Source organism: Colobus angolensis, unplaced genomic scaffold (assembly GCF_000951035.1).
Source record: "Colobus angolensis palliatus isolate OR3802 unplaced genomic scaffold, Cang.pa_1.0 Scaffold32, whole genome shotgun sequence".
NCBI classification, from domain to species: Eukaryota; Metazoa; Chordata; class Mammalia; order Primates; family Cercopithecidae; genus Colobus; species Colobus angolensis.
This window is the reverse complement of record NW_012116488.1, coordinates 9,466,729-9,490,657: the sequence shown is the minus strand read 5'-3', so window position 1 is coordinate 9,490,657 and position 23,929 is coordinate 9,466,729. Positions and strand designations below refer to the sequence as shown.

General features: G+C 38.4%; 1 protein-coding gene across 1 annotated transcript in view; it reads left to right on the top strand.

The window, feature by feature from the left end:
* PAPOLA (poly(A) polymerase alpha) overlaps positions 1-23,929 on the top strand; it is a 64,731-nt gene that overhangs the window by 3,253 nt on the left and 37,549 nt on the right. The window contains exons 2-6 of the mRNA XM_011951590.1: positions 13,773-13,946; positions 14,744-14,810; positions 19,659-19,740; positions 21,783-21,892; positions 22,311-22,374. Of these exons, the coding sequence (XP_011806980.1) occupies positions 13,773-13,946; positions 14,744-14,810; positions 19,659-19,740; positions 21,783-21,892; positions 22,311-22,374 (497 nt within the window). The remainder of the gene's footprint in view (positions 1-13,772; positions 13,947-14,743; positions 14,811-19,658; positions 19,741-21,782; positions 21,893-22,310; positions 22,375-23,929) is intronic.

The following is a 23,929-nucleotide window of genomic DNA, read 5'->3' as shown; positions in this document are numbered from 1 at the left end:
GAACTGGTACCTGCTGGTGGATGTTCGGTGCTTCCCAGAGCGTGATCTGTGGATGCTTGGGGAGGGGGACCACTGAGATCTTAAAGAGGGTATGTAATGTTAAAACAGTTTTCATGTTACTGAGATGTTTTGTCTTTCAACAAAAGCAGTGGTGTATACTTATAGTGCAAAAGCAGTGGTGGGAAATGCTATATCCATCATAGGAACAATCAAGGCAGAGATCCGGTATTGTATATAGTCATTTCCTTCTCCCTCCCTCCCTCCCTCCCTCCCTCCATTCTTGCTGTTGTTCGTTCGTTCTTTCTGTCGTCCATTCGTTCATTCTTTCGTTCTTGACAGAGTCTCGCTCTGTCGATAAGCTGGAATGCAATGGCCTGATCTCGGCTTACTGCAACCTCCACCTCCCGGGTTCAAGCGATTCTCTTGCCTCAGCTTTCGGAGTAGCTGGGACTACAGGTGTACGCCAGCCACCACGCCCAGCTAATTTTTGTATTTTTAGTAGAGACGAGGTTTCACCGTGTTGGCCAGGATGGTCTCGATCTCCTGACCTCGTGATCTGCCCACCTCGGCCTCCCAAAGTGCTGGGATTACAGGCGGGAGCCACCTCACCTGGCCGACATTTTATTTCTTAAAGACTGCACACTCATAGTTTAAAAAAGCTTTTGATGAAACAGTGAAAGGAGGTTAATTTTATCAAATCTTGACACTTTATCTTTTTAATGTACTGTGACCATGGAAAGTAGTTGTGAAGCTGTATACTGGGGAGTAAAATGGTGGTTTTGAGGAGCACTTGTATGTTGATTTATGAGCTAAGCTGGTGTTTTCGTGGAGCTCCATTTTTATCTGAAAGAACAAGTGATGAACTGTGGATATTCATATTTGAGTATTTAGGAGACTTACATGAGAATAAAGCGAGTCTGTCACTTCAAGGTAAACAACTGACTGTATTCCTGGCCAGTGAAAAATTTGAGCTTTCAAGCAAAATACAGAATTTTAGAAAGCTTGCTTTTCCATCATGAGCTTGACAGTTTTTCCCAATACTTAAAAGATGTTTCTGCTGACATTGGTGGATTAATGCATGTAGTTTCAATGCTGTGTAATGTGTGCTTAAGAAAGTAACGTTTTTAAATATTTGGTAGGCCTGTATAATTCAGTGAACCTGTATTTTCCAAATGACCATTTGTGATGTAATAAAATCGTATATGCATTCAAGGGTACAGAGTGCAAGACAAACCAGATTTTAATGCAACAGAGTACCCAGGGTTTATTAATAGGGTTTTAACTTTCATATTGTAACTAATCTTTGCAAAACTACCACTTGGGGAGTTCTGGTGTAGTATCAAAGAAGACTACCCACAATTAATTGAAAAGACTAAATACTGCTCTTTTCCAATTAGAATGTTGCTCCCAGCACTATGGGAGGCCAAGGTGGGAGGATTGTTTGAGCCTATAAGTTCAAGACCAGCCTGGGTGACATAGCCGTCTCCACAAAACAAAAAGAAACAGTTATAATGTTGGTTTGATGCCAAGTTTTCTTCATGTGCTTCAACTAGAACAATTTATTGCAACAGATTGAATGCAGAAACAGCTATGAGAATCCAGCCATCTTTGGTTTAGCCAGAATTAAAGAGATTTACAGAAATGCAAAAGCATGCCATTCTTACTAAATTTTTTGTTTTGGAAAACAGTTTTTTAAAGCATGTTAACATGTAATGAGTTTCTTGCTATTTAAATGAATAAATACTTTACAAGGTTTTCAGTTAATAATTTCCAATGCAGTGGATATTGGTAAGCATAATGCATGTAAGTAAGAGCTCTTTGGAGTGCTCAGTACATTTTAAGAGTTGTAAAGGGGTCCTGAGACCAAAATGTTTGAAAACTTGAGAAATCCTGATTGAGAACAGCTGCCCCAAGATGAAGTAGACTTTTCAGTGGTGGTGTGAGCTGCCCATGCAGCACCTCTGGTGTTTTTTTGTTTTTTTTTGAGATGGAGTCTTGCTCTGTTGCCCAGGCTGGAGTGTAGTGGTGCTAGCTCGGCTCACTGCAACCCCTACATCCCAGGTTCAAGCAATTCTCCTGCCTCAGCCTACCAAGTAGCTGGGATAATAGGCCTGTGCCACCACGTCCGGCTAATTTTTGTATTTTTAGTAGAGACAGGATTTCGCCGTATTGGCCAGGCTGGTCTCGAACTCCTGACTTCAGGTGATCTGCCTGCATTGGCCTCCCAAAGTGCTGGGATTACAGTCCCACCACGCCCGGTCTCTGGCGGTTTTCTGAACATTGTCTGGGGATGGACATGCACCCCACTCCACCCCAACCCTCTGTGATTTAAATAAAATTTTTTTGTTGTTGTCAGTGAAAAACAATGTATTAGATAACCTTTAGGAAAGATAACAGAACTGTGAGATTTTGATTCTCAGATTTTAAAATTTGGAGTTTTTATAGTGAATTGCTGCTCAGTAAATGTTGATTATGGTTTTGAGATGTGGTGTTTTACCTGAAACATATTTTCAGTCCATATTTTTTGGTAGAGAAGTTGGAAGGCAAGGTATGGGAGTTGAGTAAATTTATGAGCCTACTCAGTTCTTATCCCTGATTGTTTTCCTCACCTTCTTAAGGCAGAAGCCAGTTCTGGCTTGATAACAACTTTAAAAATGTTTTCACTCATCAGAACATTCTATTCCTGGTTAACTAAGTCAACTTTAGGTTAACATTACAATTAAATTTCATCTTTAGTTTTATCTAGGCAAGTTTATAAAGCTAGCTTCTTTCAGGTAAAATGAGACCATTTGACTTCTTAGCTAGTTCTCATTTTGGGAGGGTGTGTGTATCTCTTTTTATTCTGTATGTTCAGGGTTCTAATTACCTAGCAGCTTTTAAATAATCAGACAATGCTAGTTTATGATTTACAAAGCAGCAACATTATAGGAGGTAATTGGTTCCCCTAAAAGTTGATTAAAGTTGAGGCTCAAAAGAATACCTGACCAAGGTCGTAAAGGTACTAAATTGTAGATTGGGGCTTAAATCAGCTCTGGATTCCATGTTCCATTCTCATTCCAGTACACTATACCATTTCCTGTGGACACTGTAGGGAACCACGTGTGGTTAGCTCAGTTGGAGTCTTTATTTGTGAGACAGGGTGTCACTGTTACCCAGGCTGGAATGCAGTTGTGGGATCATGGCTCACTGCAGGCTTGACCTCCCAGGCTCAAGGGATCCTCCCACCTCAGCCTCCTGAGTATCTGGGACTACAGGCATGCACCACCACATGTGGCTATTTTTTGCATTTTTTATTGTGTGAGAGTGTTTTGCCACGTTGCCCAGGCTGGTCTCAAACTCCTGGGCTCAAACAGTCCCACCTTGGCCTCCCAAAATGCTGAGATGACAGGCATGAGCCACCACGCCTGGCCAGTTGGAATCTCTATATAGTTTCAAGTAGAAATAATTTTCAAGCTCAAGTTTTTTGTCTGTGTAACATTTAAATCTCAAAGTATTTACATCGTGAAAAATACATATGAAAGTATATAAACCAAAGTAACATATAGTATATACTTGTAGTATACACAGAATGTAACATGCTATAGAACCTGAGATCTTGTGCGTCGCTTAATGATTGGATGTATTCTGAAAAAATGTGTTAGGTGATTTTACTGTGGGAACAGTGTACTTACACAAACCTAAATGGTATAGCCTACTATGCACCTCGGCTGTGACATGGCCTGTTGCTCCTAAGCTGTAAACCTGTACAGCGTGTTACTGTACTGAATACTGTAGGTAGTTATAATACATTAGGAAGCATTTGTGTATCTATTTTTTTTTTTTTTTGAGACGGAGTCTCGCTCTGTCTCCCAGGCTGGAGTGCAGTGGCGCGATCTCAGCTCACTGCAAGCTCCGCCTCCCGCGTTTACGCCATTCTCCTGCGTCAGCCTCCCGAGTAGCTGGGACTGCAGGCGCCCGCCACCTCACCCGGCTAGGTTGTTGTATTTTTTAGTAGAGACGGGGTTTCACCGTGTTAGCCAGGATGGTCTCGATCTCCTGACCTCGTGATCCGCCCGTCTCGGCCTCCCAAAGTGCTGGGATTACAGGCTTGAGCCACCGCGTCCGGCCGCATTTGTGTATCTAAATGTATGTAAACACAAAAGGAATAGTAAAAATACGGTCTTACACTGTTACGGGACCATTGTTCTATATGTGGTCTGTCCTTGACTGAAAAATGCTGTTATGTGGCACACGACTATACTTTTAGTGACTTTATTTGTGTATATATTCTTATTTAAAGCCATGCACAGATTTGCCACTTACAGACCCCACTTTGTGGCCAGTACCTTTTGTGGGAGTTGCCTTTTTTTTTTTTTAATCTTTGGATTGTATGTAGGCCTGCTGAACTGTATAGCAATCTCATTTGTGGAAACTTAAGGATTTGGGAAGAAAAAATAGAGGCATTCTGTTAGATTTCTTTCTTCCTCTTTTGGTACATAATTATTTTTCAAATTTGTATTCCCTCTATATTTTGTCCAGAAATTGGCTTCTTGCATTTTATGGCAGTTTTTATAATTTGGGGGTTGATCAAATACAGTGTTTCTGTCATTTTGATCCTTAGAAACATTTAAATTGCATTTCCTGAAATTAGCGTCTGTAGTACTATGACTTACTATGATTTTGACTATTTTCTGATACATTTTCACACTCTTTCATACTTTTTCAGATCCTGTTTCATACTTTATTAAATTTACATTTCTTTCATTTTCAAGTTGTACTTGGCAAGTTGATGTAGGAGTGCACAATTCAACTTTTTTTTTTTTTTTAAGTTTCTCCTAGCCATATGAGAGAGAGGGACATACACACACGAATACATGCACTTGTGCACAAAGGGGCAGTTGGAAGTACCCTTATGAAGTGAGGAAAAATAACTTGGCTATTGTAGGAATTGAATAGCAAGTACCCTTTCTGTGCATAAGCAACCTTGAATTTTCAGTTTGGCTTTGGGCTTTATCATACATGCTTTATTCTCCTTGAGCGTAAACAAACTATTACGTCATCTTTGAACCTCTGCTACTGCTTTACTATTGACTGGATGGCCCACCTGCAGTACATTTTTAAGAATATAGTGGGGTCTAAATATTTTTAGTACCACTTACACAGAACACCTTATGGTGGGCCATTTAACCAGCTTTTTAATTTCTTAGCATATACGTTATTTAGGCAATATTCTTGCCTCTAAACTACTATCATTATATGCTGCATACCTTGTTAAAAAGGAGATTGTATTATTTTGGCTCAGAATTAATATTTAATGCACAGTGAGATACTTAGAGAGATCCCTGTGTCTTTTCTGTTCATGTCCTTCGAATGAGCACGTTAAGGTGGAGACCTTTCAGCAGCACCTGGTACTGTGGGGAATTGTGCTTTCTGTCAGTTACTGCAGTCTCTCCAATGGCTTCCAAAGAACAAGATTAGCAAGTTTGGCTTTCAGTTTTAACTCCATCATGCACATCATCAAGCATTTTCTGTTAAGTAGTAGCTATGAATTGGGACAGTTGACTCTGTTAATATCATGGGCCACAACTTCTTCCAAATGCCTGCTATCAGTAGGTGGGGATTAATCAGTAGTGCCTGATGAGCTTTGTATACATTGAGACACAGACGGGCTGTGGTGGCTCATGCCTGTAATCCCAGCACTTTGGGAGGTCAAAGTGGGAGGATTGCTTGAGCCCAGGCGTTTGAGACCAGCCTGGGAAACATGGTGAGACCCTGACTGTGTTAAAAAAAAAAATTAAATTGAGATGCAAAGTACTTAAAACAGTAACTGTTTGAGGAAAACACCAATGGAAATATGATGTTCTGTCCTTTTGTGTGTTAGTAGTCATCTGTCTAGATTGCACTTCTCCCTTCCGATCATTTACTGTGTACACCTTAACCTTCTGGCATAGTCATGATTTTATCTTTGTTTCTTTAATTTTTTTTTTTCCCAAGCTTCTACTTTGGACTTGTTTAAGGATCTGAATCCGAGACTAAATTTGAGATTGTCGTTGAAAACAGAGACTACCTTAAGCATCTTTGTATTTCTGATTTTATTTAGCATTGTCTTTTATGCATATTTAGGAATTTGGTACATTTCAACCTAATAAATACTGTACTTTCTGACAAAAGGTAGATGAGAAAAAAGTGCTTTTAGGAAAATTGAGTTGATGTTTAATAATCGTGGTTGGCCTAGCAGCTTCCTGGAGCAATAAATGAAGCAATATTTGCTTTGGATTTACTATTTCTAGAGTATTGCACTAAAAAGCTATTTAAAAAATCTTGGTTTATTTCACAAAATAGTGTTTTAATTAGCATAAACTGAGTTTTCAGCTAATAACCAAAAGCGAATTATTTTAATTTGAGGATTTGTTTGGTGCCCCTCCCTGCCATTTTAGGCAGTGATTTTAGCCTCCTTGCTATAACTGTTTTAATTTAATGGTGAATGGTAGAATTAGTTGACTTTCAACTTTTGCAAGATTATTAATATCTACTTTAAATAATTTAACAAGTTGAAACAAATTTATAAAATATAAGGTAAAATATTACGGTCTCAATGCTGCTTGCTTGTGTTTCTATGAATGTATTATAGACGTAATATACAAATAGTTAAAAAAAATAACTGGGTGTCATGGTGCATGCCTGTAATCTGAGCTATGAGGGAGGATCACCTGAGCTCAAGAGTTTAGATCAGCCTGGGCAACAGAGCAAGACCCCATCTCTAAAAAAACTCTATCTATATGACTATATATTGTAAATGATGTACAGAGGTGCCTCAGTATAGAGATGATTATTATAGGCTATGAAATCAGATATCTAGGTTCATATTCTGGTCCAGTAAACTTAATCAAGCCTTCTTTCTTAGAACTAATAGTAAGAGTTGTTAGAAAAATTTAAGAATAAAGTGCTTGACTTAATATGTGGGATATGTTGAAATTTCAGTAGATGGCAACTATGATCATAATTATATTCTGCCACCTTTTTTTGTCCTGATACACATGCTGCTACATGTACTATCTCATTTCTTTATTTTGGCATAGTTTTAAGTTGTAAGCATGTACTGTAATTAACCAGTTCTTTATTGATGGATATTTAGGTGGTTTCCAGTTTTACTTCATTGCATACTCTGCTCAGTGAACAACCTTGAATACCTTTCTGTGTTAGTTCTATGAGAAAGGTTCAAATTCCAGAACCTATGAGATCAAGAGAGTTAACTTACAAATGAATGAACTAAGTACCAAACAAACTCTCTTTTTAGGGGATAGCCCTGGCATAGACACTGCTCATTTCAAGCTTATTTCTGTTGTGCTGGAATTTGGGTCCCTATTTTGGTCTGTCTTCCAGTCTTTGCACCCATACTCTAGGAGTGGCTGGAAATTTATATATTTTTTATTGTTTGTTTTTTGCTTTTTTGGGGGATGGAGTCTCGTCGCCCAGGCTGGATTGCAGTAGTGTAATCACAACTCACTACAGCCTCAGCTTCCTGGGCTCAGGAGATCATCTTGCCTCAGCCATCTGAGTAACTGGGACTACAGGTGCATGCCCCTACAGCGGGCTGATTTTTAAACTTTTTGTACAGATGGCATCTTCCTATGTTGCCCAGGCTGTTCTCAAACTCCTGGACTCAAGGGATCCTCCTGCCTCAGCCTCCCAAAGTGTTGGTATTACAGGTCTGTGCCACTGCACCAGGCCTGGGGATTTAGCTTTTTATGTAGTATTTTATAGTTTAAAAATGCGTGATTAAAGAGAATATGTCTTCCAACTTCAGGGCTTTCAGTTTGAGCCTTCTGCCCTAGTACTTCTGTCCTAGTATTTCTATAATAAATAGATTGCTGGAGATAAAGTTGCTAGACAAACTTTTAAAATTGGTATGTGCATTTTTAATTTTGATAAATACCATATTGCTTTTTAAAATGATGGAACAAGTTTGCTTTCATCGTGATGGATAAGGGCTCATTTTTTTTTTTTTACACCATTGCCAACATTGGAGGTTTTTTGGTCTTTCATTCTTACCACATATATTAAATTTTGTTTTTCATTAATCTGGTTGTCTTAATTTGCTTCCCTGATATGCAGTGAAACTTTTTAAAAAATTGATTGAAGAATTCTTTATGTATTCGGACTATTGCTGTTTTGACATAAGTTGCATGTATTTTCTCCTTTTATCATTTGCTTTAATTTTCCTTATGTGCTATATTGTTACTATATAAAAGTTGGAATATTTTGATACAAGTAAACCTGTTTTTATGGCTTTTGCGTTTTGTGTCTTGCTTGACAAAGGCTCTGAAAATGTTTTTTATCTTCTTTTAGTGCCTTTATGCTTTTTAAATATTTTTGAAATAGCATCTGGGTTTTAGATTTTACTATGGGCAATCAAGGCCATTCGAGTATTTCATAGTTGTCTTCACTGACTTAAAATGGGATCTTTATATGTGCAAAGATGATCATACTTTGCCTATTTGAATGTATGACCATTAAATTCCAGTTAACAAATCATAGGAACTTGCACTGTTTGCATTAGATTTCTAACTGCTGTACCAAGGTGGTTCTTGATAGTTGAGATTGTATGTATTAGTTAAGTTGAATGTCTAACCTTTTGAAACAAATATCCCGCCAAAATAAACAGCCAACAGTCAACAAAAATGTCACTATTCTAAATTCCTAGATATTTATCCTAGTTAGAGTCATCTTGACAGCCCTGAATGGGGGCAAGAAAGACCTGTGTCTCAGCTTTGGTCTAAAAACTTTCGTATTTGGAAACTGCTCGTTAGTGTTATATGCTGTAGTTGTAAAATTCCTAGTTTGTTATCCAAAGTAACGAAGAGATATAATAATTCTAAGGTAAATCCACAGAGATGCAACTTACCAAGGATAATATAACTAGTGGCAGAAATGAAACCAGAGTAATACGACGAGTAGCAGAAGTAGAATCAGGCTTGCTTTCTCCCTTTTTTATCAGATTATTTTTGAGTTGAGATCAGACTTTGTAGTCTGTCTTGAATGCCATTACCAGAAGTTACAGTTTTTTAGTATACAGTTGTATTTTAGGAAGACATATTTAGTAGTACTATGCCTGGTGGAACCATGTGACAAAGGAGTAGAAGGAAAGGAGTTGGAACCAAGATTGCCAAGAGTCAGAACTAGAATAGTTGAAAAGGAATTGTTATATAGAATGCTAAAACAATTAAAAGGCATGTGTTCTATGTGAACTTTGCCTTGATGAAAATAATTTAAATATTATAAAGAAAACTCCGCATATTCTAAGGAGTGAAGAGTTCTGAAAATTCTTTATACAATACCTTGAACCAGTAACAAAAGGTGTGTTTATAGGGGAGGAGTGTTTGGCTGCCTTTTGTGGTTTTGAGAGGGGGCAGAATTCATATATGTACTATTATATGTAGGTATGTATTTATGTGTAACTCTGATCCAGAAAGGATGAAGACTTTTAAGAATGCTTTAGTCATAATAATAAAAACTGGCAAGATGTTTGCATTAGATGTGGATGAAAAGGAAGAATAAGGATAGATACACAATGGAGCAAAAAATTAGGTTACTAAAAGTAGTTCTTAAGGAAATACAGTAATTTTTGTATTTTTATAGAGTAGAGAGCTTATAGATGGCTGCCAGTCGCACTCTAAAAATTCAGGCAGTACCCTAAAGGTGAATACTAATTATGTTGGTGAGATGAAAATGGACCAGTTGCTCAAGCAAAGCACAGTGTTCTTGATTTTAAAAACCAGGAATACATTTTAAGGAATCACAGATACCGCAGCTATATGTCTGGTTTGTGTTTTTCGTTTTTGTGTTACATAAATTATAGAAGTTTATTTTTCAAAGTAGAATAGTATCTGAAGAAAATTAAATACTGGTAAAATGTTTCTAGAATAGATAGATGTCTAGTGCGTTCAAAAATGGGAGGAAGAACTTTGCATTCTTGGTTGGTAGCTGTCTGGTGTAGGGTTCCAGGAGAGTGTCAGTTCATATATAAGGCAGAAGAATCCTTAATCTTTGGAGGTTTATGTTCCAAATTGCCCAATATTGGAGTATATAGTTTTGTTTTGTTGGAAGGAGAACAGCAACAAAAGGATTTCTTAAACTGTTTTATCATTCTACTTAATTTCTAATGTTAAATGGAAAATCTTCACTTTCATTTAAAGTGTTATAATGTTTAATGTTTCTACTTTGGACATTTTGGACATTTGAAATATCTGAGAGTCTGGAATTCTTAGTCTAGCTCCTTAAGCTCATGCTGAGCCATTTTTATTGGATACACAAGTATCTTGTAAATTTCAGAGTATGTATTTGTTTTTTTTTATTTGGTAGGTCTGTGTTACATAGGTTTTCCTTTACTTTCTTTCCTTCCTTCCCCTTCCATCCCCTCCTTCCCTCCATCTCTCCCTCTCTTCCTTCTTCCCTCCCTCCCTCCCTCCTGAGCTCCTATCTCAAACTCCTGGGCTCAAGCCATCCTCCTGCCTCAGCCTCCTGAGTAGCTAGGAGGACTACGGGCTTGTGCCACCAAGCCCAGCTAATTTTTATTTTTCATAGAGATGGGTGTCTCGCTATGTTGCCCAGGCTGGTCAATTCCTGACCTCAAGTGATTTTTCCCTGCTGTGCCTCCCTAAGCATTGGGATTATAAGCATGAGCCACGGTGCCTGGCCCATATATGTTCTTTCTTGAATTAGGTGGAACACATGTGGTTTTATATTGACACAAAGTAATACTGAGGCTGGATGATGTGCCTACATTTGGAATAAAGTAAATAAAAATTTCCAGCTTGCATATGATTTATTTCCCCATCAAAATGTTAGTGTAATCAATATTTTTTCAAATTAGGCTGAGCAAATCTTGTGCACATTTAGAAATCAGGGCTTGTATTCTAGTGTTCTAGTGAGAAAGTTAAAGTAGATAGGAGCTTTCCAAGCGTTGTTTATTGTGACAATGAAAGTCTGAAGATTTGAATAAGAAAAAAATGGGAAAGATAGAGGAATCTTACAGTGGATACTCTTTGTTTTTTTAATGATCCAAACTGAACTGGTAATGAATTTAATTCCTTGAGAATGGAAAAGAATGCAGAGAAACATATTACTTGCACAAAACAAAAATAGAGATTTATTGCTTGAGGCTACAAAAATACGATTTCAGCTTATACTTGACTTACAAGCTGTCCTTGCTTGAACCAGATCTAGCCTAGACAAAATGAAGTTTTTACACTTTTTTTTTTCTGGCTTTACTCATGTTAAAATCATTTATGAAAGCATTCATAATCCCAGGATAATTGTGAAGGACTGTAGTTTATTAAGAAAAACTCATGAAGCAATGAATAACACAAGATAATACAATTACGTTAGGATAGGTGGTAAGCATAGTTTGTATTGTGCACTTGAAAATTTAAGAGTGATCTCAAGTTCCGTGCTCTTATGGCAGAAAACCAGAGGGGCACACAGGGAAGCTTTGGAGGTAATAGATGTATTTATTACCTTGATTATGCTAATGGAACTACAAGTGTACGCATATGTCCAAACTTATCAAATTATATACATTAATTACGTTCAGTATTTTTGGTATGTCAGTGATACCTCAATAAAACTAGGGGGGGGAAAAACCTGTGTGTAATGACCAAGACATTATGAATTCAGTTATACTTCATGTGTATATTTTAACCTTAGGAGATGCTACATACGATTAGAAAACAGAACATTTTTATTTTGTCTTCAGCAAATACTATTTTTTTTTTTTTTTTTTTGAGGTGGAGTTTTGCTCTGTTGCCCAGGCCAGAGTGCAGTGGCATGATCTTGGCTCACTGCAACCTCCACTTCCTGGGTTAGAGTGATTCTCCTGCCTCAGCCTCCTGAGTAGCTGAAATTACAGCATGCCATCACACCTGGCTAATTTTTGTATTTTTAGTGGAAATGGGTTTTCGCCTTGTTGGCTGGGCTGGTCTTGAACTCCTGGCCACAAATGATCTGCCCTCCTCAGCCTCCCAAAGTTTGCTGTGATTACAAGTGTGAGACACCATGCTTGGGCAAGTCTTCAGCAAATGCTTAGTGCTGATGTGGATTAACATTATATCGAGTAGCTATGCAGCTTAGATTAAAGGGGCAGGAGGAAACGATCTAACGTGAATTAATTTCTGCAAGAGATATGTCTGATTCATATTTATTCAGTAAATGCTGTTATAAAATCTGAATTAAAATTAAGACAGTATGTAACTAGACCAGGCAACAGTAAACAGGTGACACGCAGTCCAGCAGCTAATTAGTAACATGCAGTTTGGGCTTCCTGGCATTCTTAGATCTGTGTTGATACCACAAGACAAATTACAGAACAGTCTAGCAGTCACAGTATAGACCAGAACCCAGTGGATTTGTGTAGTAAATGCATCATAAGCCTTGTCTGTATAGCATTCTTAGATTTAGCACTTTATTGCTTATGTAGACATTGTATTTAGAACTTGGTAAAAAAGTAGCTGTGGTTGGGCTTGGTGGCCCATGCCTGTAATCCCAGCACTTTGGGAGGCAAAAGGGAGCAGATCATTTGAGGTCAGGAGTTTGAGAGCAGCATGGCCAACATGGTGAAACCCTGTCTCTACTAAAAATACAAAAATTAGCCAGCGTGATGGCATGCATCTGTAATCCCAGCTACTCGGGAGGCTGAGACAGGAGAATTAGTAGAACCCGGAAGGCAGAGGTTGCAGTGAGCTGAGATCGCGCCACTGTACTCCAGCCTGGGTGGCAGAGCGAGACTCCATCTCAAAAAATAAAAAGTAGCTGTGTGTGTGTGTGTGTAAAATACAATTTTTTTTTTTCTTTTTTTTTTTTATAGTAGAGGCGGGGTTTCAACGTGTTATCCAGGCTGGCCTCGACTCCTGGGCTCAAGCCTTTCTCCCACTTCAGCTTCCTGAAGTGCTGGGATTACAGTGTGATTACCACACCTGGCCTATAAACACTTAATTTCTTAAGGAATGGAATTTGGGAGAAATAACTAATCCAGATTTGGGGTCGTTCCTTATCATATACTTGGTTTTGTATGTTATTCAACTGTTAGTTTAAAAATATTGTGTTGACTTTTTAAAGTTAATTTAATGAAAAAAATTATGAAAAAAGATTGAGTCAAATTTATTTCCAAAGCATTTAAAGCATGCTGTGCCTTTTTACAAATTTGGAACTTATCTTAAAATGGATAAAAATGTAGCTGTGTGTGTGTAAAAGAAACTTTTTAGACTAGCATCATTATTGAAGTGTAAATCTCTCAAAAAGATCATTAACAAGCCTAGGGTGAATATAGTTCTTTCCCTTCAAATTTTGTTTAAGTTTATGCTATTTGCTTCATTATCTCTGAACTTCATTCATTGTGAGTCAGATGCCAGGTTTCATTTGGGGAATGTCTTATATGGGTAAAATAACATTTTTTGTAGCATGTTTGTCAATGTTTAAGAAACAGATTTTGGCTTATTTTCAAGAGGTGAAATTTTTCAGAAGTTTACTATATTCTGGATAGTGTTTTCTCTAGCAGTGTATTTGGCCTGGCTTCTAACTTAGGTGTTTAAGTAGTGACAGAGTTAAAATCCTTGGGGTAGAATTTTCTCTTGTTGGTCACTTGCTTTTGGTCACTTTTTGTCATAAAAATTTTGGGGGTATTGCAGGGAACCAATCGTTTAGAAATGTGTGTTACTAAATTAGTTTTTCTGGTCATGCTGATTTGTTTCAAATTGTAGAATTCTTTTGGGAGTAATTTTATCCAATTTTATTTATAGTCCAGTTACAACACAGGGATCACAACAAACACAGCCGCCACAGAAGCACTATGGCATTACTTCTCCTATCAGCTTAGCAGCCCCCAAGGAGACTGACTGCATACTTACACAGAAACTAATTGAGACATTGAAACCCTTTGGGGTTTTTGAAGAGGAAGAGGAACTGCAGCGCAGGTAAATAGATATTCTATATTTTTTTAACTCGGAAATTTTTATTAATGTTAACATAAACTGATTTTGAGGCGTTCTGTACTCACTCAGAAGGCCAGGGTTGTTTGCCCAGATCTATATATCTTTTGGAGAAGAGCGATACTTAAGAGAGAAAACTTTTTTTTTTTTTTTTTGAGGCAGTCTTCCTCTTGTTGCCCAGGCTGGAGTGCAATGGTGCGATCTGGGCTCACCACAGCCTCCACCTCCTGGGTTCAAGCGATTCTTCTGCTTCAGCCTTTCGAGTAGCTGGGATTATAGGCACCCACCACCATGCCTGGCTAATTTTTTGTATTTTTAGTAGAGATGGGGTTTCACCATGTTGGCCAAGCTGGTCTCGAACTCCTGACCTCCGGTGATCTGCTTGCCTTGGCTTCCCAAAGTGTTGGAATTACAGACGTGAGCCACCGTACCCGGCTGAAAACTTTATTTTTTACGTAGAGTTCTCTTCCCTTAATTTTGATGTTACTTATTTATTTTTTGAAGCAATAATTCTGATATTTTAATGTTTTTGGTTATTATAGTACTGAATTGTCTGGAGAAAGAGGAATGCCTTACTCAGTGTAACAGTGCCCGTATATGTATATATATATATATAGAGAGAGAGAGAGACAGAGAGCGCGAGCGAGCACTTGCTAACTACAATATACTGTGCCTCTGATCACTTAAAAAATCATAATTTAGGAAGAATGCCTATTTAAAACTTTAAGAAACTTAATCAGTAATGATCTGGAATACTTGATTGATAATTGTTTTATCAACAGGATTTTAATTTTGGGAAAACTAAATAACCTGGTAAAAGAGTGGATACGAGAAATCAGTGAAAGCAAGGTAAGGCAACTTTTTTGTGTATGAAATAATTGGTCATATATAGCCAACTGAACACAGCAAGTGTCTTATGTAACCTGTCCTTTTTTGAGTGGATTTAGAGTCTTTAATGTGGAGTCAATTTTAGACTGTTGATAACAGATTTTGCATTATTTTTCTAGTTAATTTAGAAGCAGGAAAAACTGAACTGAGTTAAGTGATTTTTAAAAATAAGTACTGTTTGTTTGGAACATTTGAAAACTGAAACTCAGTAATTGTAAACTGCTTACACTCTTCACAGAAATGATAGATGTTTCTCTAAAAAGGTGCTTTAAACATATTTGAGAATCTTGTTGCCTTTTAAGAAATTCTGCCACAGTTTTTAAAAAAGATTTTCAGGTATTTTTCTAACTGAATATTTGTTTATTTAGTGTTTTTGTTTTTAAGAGACAGGGTCTCACTCTGTCATTCAGCCTGGAGTGCAGTGACACCATCATAGTGCACTATAACCTCAACTTGCTGAGTTCAAGCAATCCTCCTGGCCTTAGCCTCCCAAGTAGCTGGGACTATAGGCATGTCCCTTCACACCTAGCTAATGGTATATGTAGGGTCTTGCTGTGTTGCCCAGACTGATCTCAAACTCCTGGCCTCAAGCAGTCCTCTCACCTTGGCCTCCCAAAGTGCTAGCATTCCAGGCATGAGCCACTGCCTGGCCTATTTAGTTTTCTATAATAACATTCTTTGGGTTTTCTTTTTTCTTTCTTTATTGAAACAGAGTCTCACTCTGTCACCCAGGCTAGAGTGCAGTGGTGCCACTGCAACCTCCACCTCCTAGGTTCAAGGCATTCTCATGCCTCAGCCTCCTGAGTAGCTGGAATTACAGGCGGGTGCGAGCATGCCCAGCTGTTGTTTTTATTTTTAGTAGAGACGGAGTTTCTCCATGTTGGCCACCCTGGTCTTGAGCTCCTGACCTCAAGTGATCTGCCTTCCTTGGCCTCCCAAAGTGCTTGGGATTACAGCTGTGAGCCACTGCACCTAACCTCTTTCTTTCTTTCTTTTCTTTTTTTTTTTTTTTTTTTTTTTTTTTTTTTTTTTTTTTTTTGAGACAGTCTCACTCAGTCGCCCAGGCTGAAGTGCAGTGGCACGATCTTGGCTCGCTGCAACCTCTGCCTCCCGCATTCAACTGATTCTCCTGCCTCAGCCCCTCAAGTAGCTGGGATTACAGGTGTGTGCCACCATACCCAGCTAATTTTGTATTTTAGTAAAGATGGGCTTTTGCCATGTTGACCAGCTGGTCTCAAACTTTTGGCCTCGGATGATCTGCCCACCTTGGCCTTCCAAAGTGCTGGGATTACAGGCGTGTTCCCAGCCTCTTTTTTTTTTTTGAGACAGGGTCTCCCTCTGTTGCCCAGACTAGAGTGCAGTGGCATGATCTTAGCTCACTGTATCCTCTGCCTCCCGGGCTCAGGCGATCCTCCCACCCCAGCCTCCCGAGTAGCTGGGACTATAGGCGGGCATCGCCAAGCCTGGCTAATTTTTTGTATTTTTTGTAGAGATGGCTTTTCACCATGTTGCCTAGATTAGTGTCAAACTCCTGGGCTTAAGATATCTGCCTGCCTTGGCCTCCCAAAGTGCCAGGACTACAGAGGTCAGCCACTGCCCCGGCCCCTTTGAGTTTCTAACACTTCATTATGAATACTTATACATACAACTCATAAATACGTGGCTAGGATTCTTCTGGTAGAGAAAATGTTTTTGTAGAGTTGTGTGTGGAATTTGACCCATTTAAAAAAATAACATGAATAGTGGTAATTTTTCCAGGGTAGTGCAAAATCCATGTTTAATCTATAATATAACTGAAAGGTTGAAAAGAGAACCAAGGGTAAAGGAAAAATTTCATAGAGCAGGGAGAGAGGGTGTCATCTTAGAAGAAGAGTTGTAGTCTTTTGGTTTTAGTCAAGTTTATAGTACTGTTTACTTGAAGCAATGTATATGTATATTTCAAAATAGAAATTAAACTTCAGCAAATATAGTATTCTAAATTGTGGACTTTACATACCACGTGTTTCTTACTGATTTTAGTTTCTGATAGAAAATAAGATTTTTTTTTTGGTTTGTTTGACATCTAATACTCTGAAGTTAAAAATGAAAAAAAGATTTTGCAAGTGAAAATGTTTTTCCATGACCTGAATTAAGAAATCTTAATTTCTGGGTTACAATGATGATAATAGGTATAAACATACTAATATCTAAAAGTGTAGTTTATAATATACTAGTCACCAGCCACGTGAGTATTTACATGGAAATTAAAATTAATCAAAATTAAACATTCAGATTCTTTACTACACTAGTTACATTTCAGGTGCTCAACAGTGATGAGTAGCAGTGACAGAATGTTTACATCCTTGCAGAAAGTACCATTGGAGAGTATTCTTCAAAAGATTGTTATGTCTTAATAGAGAAGTCTGTGGACCAGTGTTTTAAGATAGTTTCTCCTTCACCTCCTTTGTAGGCTACTTCTGCACACATCTTGCTGGCTAATTTTAAATAACCAGGTCAGCGTTGCCATTGAGGTTTTAAAATATCTAAACAAAGGAAGACAAAGGCTTTGCTTACTTTTAAGAAATACAACCTTACAGCCAGGCACAGTGGCTCACGCCTGTAATCCAATATTTTGGGAGGCCGAGGCGGGCTTATCATGAGGTCAGGAGTTCAAGACCAGCCTGACCAACATGGTGAAACCCCGTCTCTACTGAAGATACAAAAATTAGCCGGGTATGGTGGTGTGTGCCTGTAATCTCAGCTACTCAGGAGGCTGAGGCAGGATAATCACTTGAATCCAGGAGGCAGAGGTTGCAGTGAGCTGAGACTGTGCCATTGCACTCCAGCCTGGGGGACAGAGTGAGACTCTGTCTCAGAAAAAAAAAAAAGACAGCATTACACACATAATTTGTCTATTTTCTATAGTGATGATAAAATATGCTCTTAAAAAACATATTCTGATCGCTTTAAAGAAAAAGATTATATTCAACGATTTTTACCAAATATCCCAAAACATATTAGAGTCTTTTTTTATCATATCAAAAGTGACTTGAAAGCCAATACCAGCCACGCGCGGTGGCCCACGCCTATAATCCCAACACTTTGGGAGGCTGAGACGAGCCAACTGCTTGAGCCCAGATTGAGACCAGCTTGGGCAACATGTGAAACCCCGTCTCTACAAAAAATGTTTTAAAAATTAGCTGGGCATGGTGGTGTATGCATATAGTCCCAGTTAATCAGGTGGCTGAGGTGGGATCTCACTCTTTAGAACTTGTCTTTAGGGTTTTTTGGAGTATGAAATAACACTTCATTTTATGTTCTTTTTTTTTTTTTGAGAGGAAGGGGGGGTGGTCTTTTATATCTTTTGGTACTGAATAGATATTTTATTATACCGAGGAGTTAGGTAAGAGGAAATATTGACTAAACACTTACTAAGATTGTTTTGTTTGTACAGACCTTGTCATTCTTACGAGCAGGGCCATTGAATACTAAACTGTAAAGCCTGGGATTTTACACTAGTGCCAGGGCTAGGAAGGCAGTTTTTGAATGCTTTCTCCCTCTTCCTGATGACTCTACTCTTTCTGAGTAAGAAAAGTAAATTTAGCTGTTTCTAAATTACTTCACCAAAACCTTTTGGAAATCTAAAAAACTAAGCAATTGTTTACCAGTATTGACTTTCTCTTCTCTGCTGTGCTGTCTGTCCCCTTCCCCTTCCCCTCTTCCCCTTCTTCTTCTCTTTTTTTGAGACAGGGTCTCACTCTGTCGCTGGAGTGCAGTGGTGTGATCATGGCTCACTGCAGCCTCGACCTGTAGGACTCAAGCAATCCTCCCACCTCAGCCACGTGATTAGCTGGGACTATATGCATACACCACCATGCCCAGCTAATTTTTAAAACATTTTTTGTAGAGACGGGGTTTCACATGTTGCCCAAGCTGGTCTCAATCTGAGCTCAAGCAGTTGGCCCGTCTCAGCCTCCCAAAGTGTTGGGATTATAGGCGTGAGCCACTGCGCGTGGCTGGTATTGGCTTTCAAGTCACTTTTGATATGATAAAAAAAAGACTCTAATATGTTTTGGGATATTTGGTAAAAATCGTTGAATATAATCTTTTTCTTTAAAGCGATCAGAATATGTTTTTATTTTTATTTTTTATTTTTTTTTGAGACGGAGTCTCGCGCTGTCGCCCAGGCTGGAGTGCAGTGGCCGGATCTCAGCTCACTGCAAGCTCCGCCTCCCGGGTTCACGCCATTCTCCTGCCTCAACCTCCCGAGTAGCTGGGACTACAGGCGCCCGCCACCTCGCCCGGCTAGTTTTTTGTATTTTTTTTTAGTAGAGACGGGGTTTCACCGTGTTAGCCAGGATGGTCTCGATCTCCTGACCTCGTGATCCACCTGTCTCGGCCTCCCAAAGTGCTGGGATTACAGGCTTGAGCCACCGCGCCCGGCCAGAATATGTTTTTATTATACTCTAAATTGATGATTCATTTTATGTACAGCATCTTTGTCATGAATAAAGTCCCTGATTCTAATGTACTCCTGTGGGATTACGTGATCTTCTCAATCACAGTCTTCTTTATAGCAGTTTCTAAAAATAGGGCAAAAATCTAACAATAAAGAATAAACTTCTTTAAAAGTTGAAAATTGTTTGACTTTCAAATATGATTGATCTGAGGGGCTGGTATTTTTAAAGAGCTTTTATAGACTTTGAATACCCTTGATATAAATTTACACTGTAATCTTTCTTGGGATCCACTCCCCCACCCAAGTGTAGTATCATTTGAATAGTTTACCTTGTGCTCCACTGGCAAAATAACCATTTTTTGTTTAAACAGAATCTTCCACAATCTGTAATTGAAAATGTTGGAGGAAAAATTTTTACATTTGGATCTTACAGATTAGGAGTGCATACAAAAGGTAAGTTTTATTTCATTTTTCCTAGAAAGGGACCCTTTAGTTCTTAACATAATGACATACCCGTCTCAGTTACTTGTGTATCATATAGCTTAGGCTTGTGTGGAAGGGAGAGTGCTTTGAGGAGTCTAAATTTTCAGTAAGAAAGATGTAAAATAATGCTGACTTCTATATCACCACTGTCCAAAAGTAGTACTAAGATTAAATAAAATTAGCTTAGTGTGGAGACTCATATCTGTAATCCTAGAATTTTGGGAGGCCGAGGCAAGTGGATTACTTGAGCCCAGGGAGGTCAAAGCTGCAGTGAGCTGTGAGTGCGCTGCTACACTTCAGCCTGGGTGACAGAACAAGACCCCGTCTCAAGAAACAAAAATAAAAAATAAATTAAAAATTCAGAGTTTCAGGAGAGGTAGCCGCATTTTGTATGTTCAGTAGCCACATATGGCTAGTGGTTACTGCATTGGAAAGTACAGATATAGAGTAGTTTTTCTGTTGGAGAGCTCTTTTGGACAGTGCTGCTATCTACATGTATATCATTTTCCCTCACCAGAAGAATATCACTCTGGAAATAGAACAAAATGAATTCCAGCTTTTAAGAAAACCTCGTGGATGCCCCCCGCTAATACCTTTATAGACAAATTATAAAATATAGCTAAGCAAAAACCCCAAAAATGTGTATTCATAGCCATTGATAATCAGTTAATAGTTTATACTTGTAGTTATTTCCTCTGTGCAGATAAATACACAATAAAAATGTTACCACGGCAAAGAACATTTATTGAGCTTCTTTTCTTTCACCGAGCACTGGGATCTTCATTATCTTATTTAGTTCTTCCAGTACTGTTATTCTCACATAACAAACAGAAGCCTGAGACTAAAAGAGGCAGTAAAGCTTGAACAGTTCTTCTCAGCCTTCTACTGGCAGGGTAGAGACAACTCACACATCCTGAGGCTCTACTGTCTTTGGGTCTTGCTCTGTTACACAGGCTGGATGCAGTGGCACCGTCTTGGCTTACTGCACCCTCCACCTCCTGGGCTCAGGTGATTTTCTGACCTCAGCCACGTGAGTAGCTGGGACTACAGGCACATGCCACCATGCCTGGCTAATTTTTTTATTTTATTTTGGTAGAGACAGGGTTTTGCCATGTTGCCCAGGCTGGTCTCGAACTCCTGGGCTCAAGCCATCCACTTGCCTTGGCCTCCCAAAGTGCTGGGGTTACAGGCATGAGCCACCACGCCCAGCCGAGGCTGTATTCTTTAACTATGAACTGTATTTGCCAGGTTAGTGTTGTCTGTTTTCTAGTATCCTTCCCTTTCTCCATTTCCCATCACTCTGTCCCATTAGTACATTACTTTTGATATATCCTGTGTGCTGTACAACCTTCTTCCTGTTCTTGAATATTCTATTATAATAAATAGCTTTCAGAGTCATACCTCAACATCTTGGCTTTTAGGAAAATGACTGTTGACCTGATTCCACATTAATCTCTCCCTTTTGTGACCCCAATTAGTTGATTTTAATTCTCCTTTTTAAAATTCTGCCTATGTACTCAGTGCTGGCCTCTTACCAAGCACTGAATTCATGACAAATGTTTTACCATTGTCTACCTCTTTGGATTCTTCTGCTTGAAGTTTATTTTGTAGGTCCCATTTAGGGGCCTGGTAGAGAGCCTATAAGCACCAAACACGTAGTACATAGAGGAAAACTATTTTTTTGTTTAACCAATGAACATGGCTTTGACTAATGACATCAAGATGTTGGGTGTATGTTTGAATAATTCCCTCTCCATGAAAGTACTTGCTGAGCCATCTTTCTTTGGGCTCCCAGTTTATCTGGGCCACTATAAATAGAGATGCTGCAGGATCAAAATACACCCCGTCAATTAAAATCATGTTTGTCCTCCATTGACTGGTAATTTTTAGTAAGTTTCTAGAAGCTCACCAATATGTTAAACAGATTCTCAACATCAAATACTACCATGATAGGATGCAAAATAATTTTCTTGTCATATTAATTAGTGGTTGATGGGCTTAATTTTTTTTAGGTGCTGATATTGATGCGTTGTGTGTTGCACCAAGACATGTTGATCGAAGTGACTTTTTCACCTCATTCTATGATAAGTTGAAATTACAGGAAGAAGTAAAAGATTTAAGAGTGCGTAAATGTTCGGGGTGTAATGGGAGGAGTTATGAACTTTCATTTAGTGAGTTGAGTGAATTTTATGATATAGCCATCGTTTATTGAGTTCTTGCAGTTTACCAAACCCTTCTAAGCACTTGGCATACGTGTTTATGTTTTATTCTTTACAGTAAGTGTAAAATTATAAACTCATTTACAGATTAGGAAATTGAGACAGACAAAATAAATATGAAATAATCTGGCTGCAGTCATACATCTGATGAGTGGGTGAAATCAAATGTTTGAACCTTGATTTCTGATCTGATTTGTCCGATTCAAGAGCTCAGCCTTAAAGCTAGCTATTTTTGTGTCAGGTGTTTTGCTAACGTACTAAAACTAGTAGAGGCCTAAAATGTAGTTTCAGAGACCCTAAACTTGTTTACTTTTCTTATAGGCTGTTGAAGAGGCATTCGTACCAGTTATTAAACTCTGTTTTGATGGGATAGAGGTAAGGTATAGTTCAGATTGACAGTTCTTGCTATGTGCTGTCACTAATTGTGATTGATATAGGTTAAAAACTTGGTTTATTTTAAAGTTTACAATTAGTAGTTGGTTGATATTAACAATTAAGGCTTTTAAATGGAAGTGACTGCCTGTTCTTTGTAGAATGTACCATTTTAAGTCTTTTTAAAAATACCAAGTGAAATTTGGAGCTAAAACAGAAGTAGTGAAACCTTAAGATTGAAATGCTATTACAAAAAAGTTTTTTTGGTAGCTTTTCCATATGTCAGTTTTGTGTGCTTTTAGTCTCATTAAGGCAGTAGCATAATGTATTTTTACAAGTAACACTTTGCTTTGACTTAATTTAAAAATTGGGAGGAAAGTGTCAGTGCTGAAATGTTTTCCAATGGGGAGGATTTATGGACTCAGATTCTTGAGATGATGTTCATTTCTTCTTGCTGCTTTCGGTGTGTGTAATCAAAGTGATGAGAATAAAGTAGACATTGAAGCAACTTTAGTAATTCATTACTTTTGCTGTACCGAATGGTACTGGAAAGTCACAGATAATAAAGTGAAGATTGTAACATTTTGAAAACTGTAAGAGAAATAATTTATTGAAGCTGGGCACAGTGATGTGCACCTATCAGGAAGCTGCTACAGGAGGATCTCTTGAGCCCTTAAATCTGGCCTGGGCAACATAGCAAGACTTCATCTCTTTAAAAAATAAAAAAGATAAATCACTGTTGTGCTATTTTGCAAAAAAAATGGCTGCATCTAAGGTTGCTGCATAAGATGCTCAACTCTATATTTTATGAAAAGTCAAGTGACTGACCTTAATAAGTAGACATAAAATGTAAAATTTGGTAAGAGATTATCAAGTTCATGTAGTTTTGATTTCCTGTCAATGTTTTAAGTAAATGTAAAAATAATCTGTAATATAAAGTATAAGGTGATGCTTCATTTTCCTTAACAGAATATTACTGACAAAAAGGACATTTTTTTGGGAGGAGACCTGACCTAACTTTGTAAACGTTACAGGATCAAGATGGAAAGTTAGATGGCTACTTAAAGCATTTAATGTGTTAGTTTTCTATTATACATGCTATATTAAAAAATAGTATTTTAGGAACATAATTTTAGGAAATTTAGTAATCATTTTCAGATTTCAGTATTTTTTGAAGTAATACTATCCTTTAAAAAATGTGTCAGTATTATTACTGAGTTGTTTTTTCAGTTATCTAGTTTTTTTTGTTTTGTTTTTGTTTTGTTTTGTTTTTTTTTTGAGACCGAGTCTCGCTGTTGCCAGGGCTGGAGTGCAGTGGCCAGATCTCAGCTCACTGCAAGCTCCGCCTCCCGGGTTCACGCCATTTTCCTGCCTCAGCCTCCCGAGTAGCTGGGACTACAGGCGCCAGCCACCTCGCCTGGCTAGCTTTTTGTATTTTTTAATAGAGACGGGGTTTCACCATGTTAGCCAGGATGGCCTCGAACTCCTGACCTCGTGATCCGCCTGTCTCGGCCTCCCAAAGTGCTGGGATTACAGGCTTGAGCCACCGCGCCCGGCCAGTTATCTAG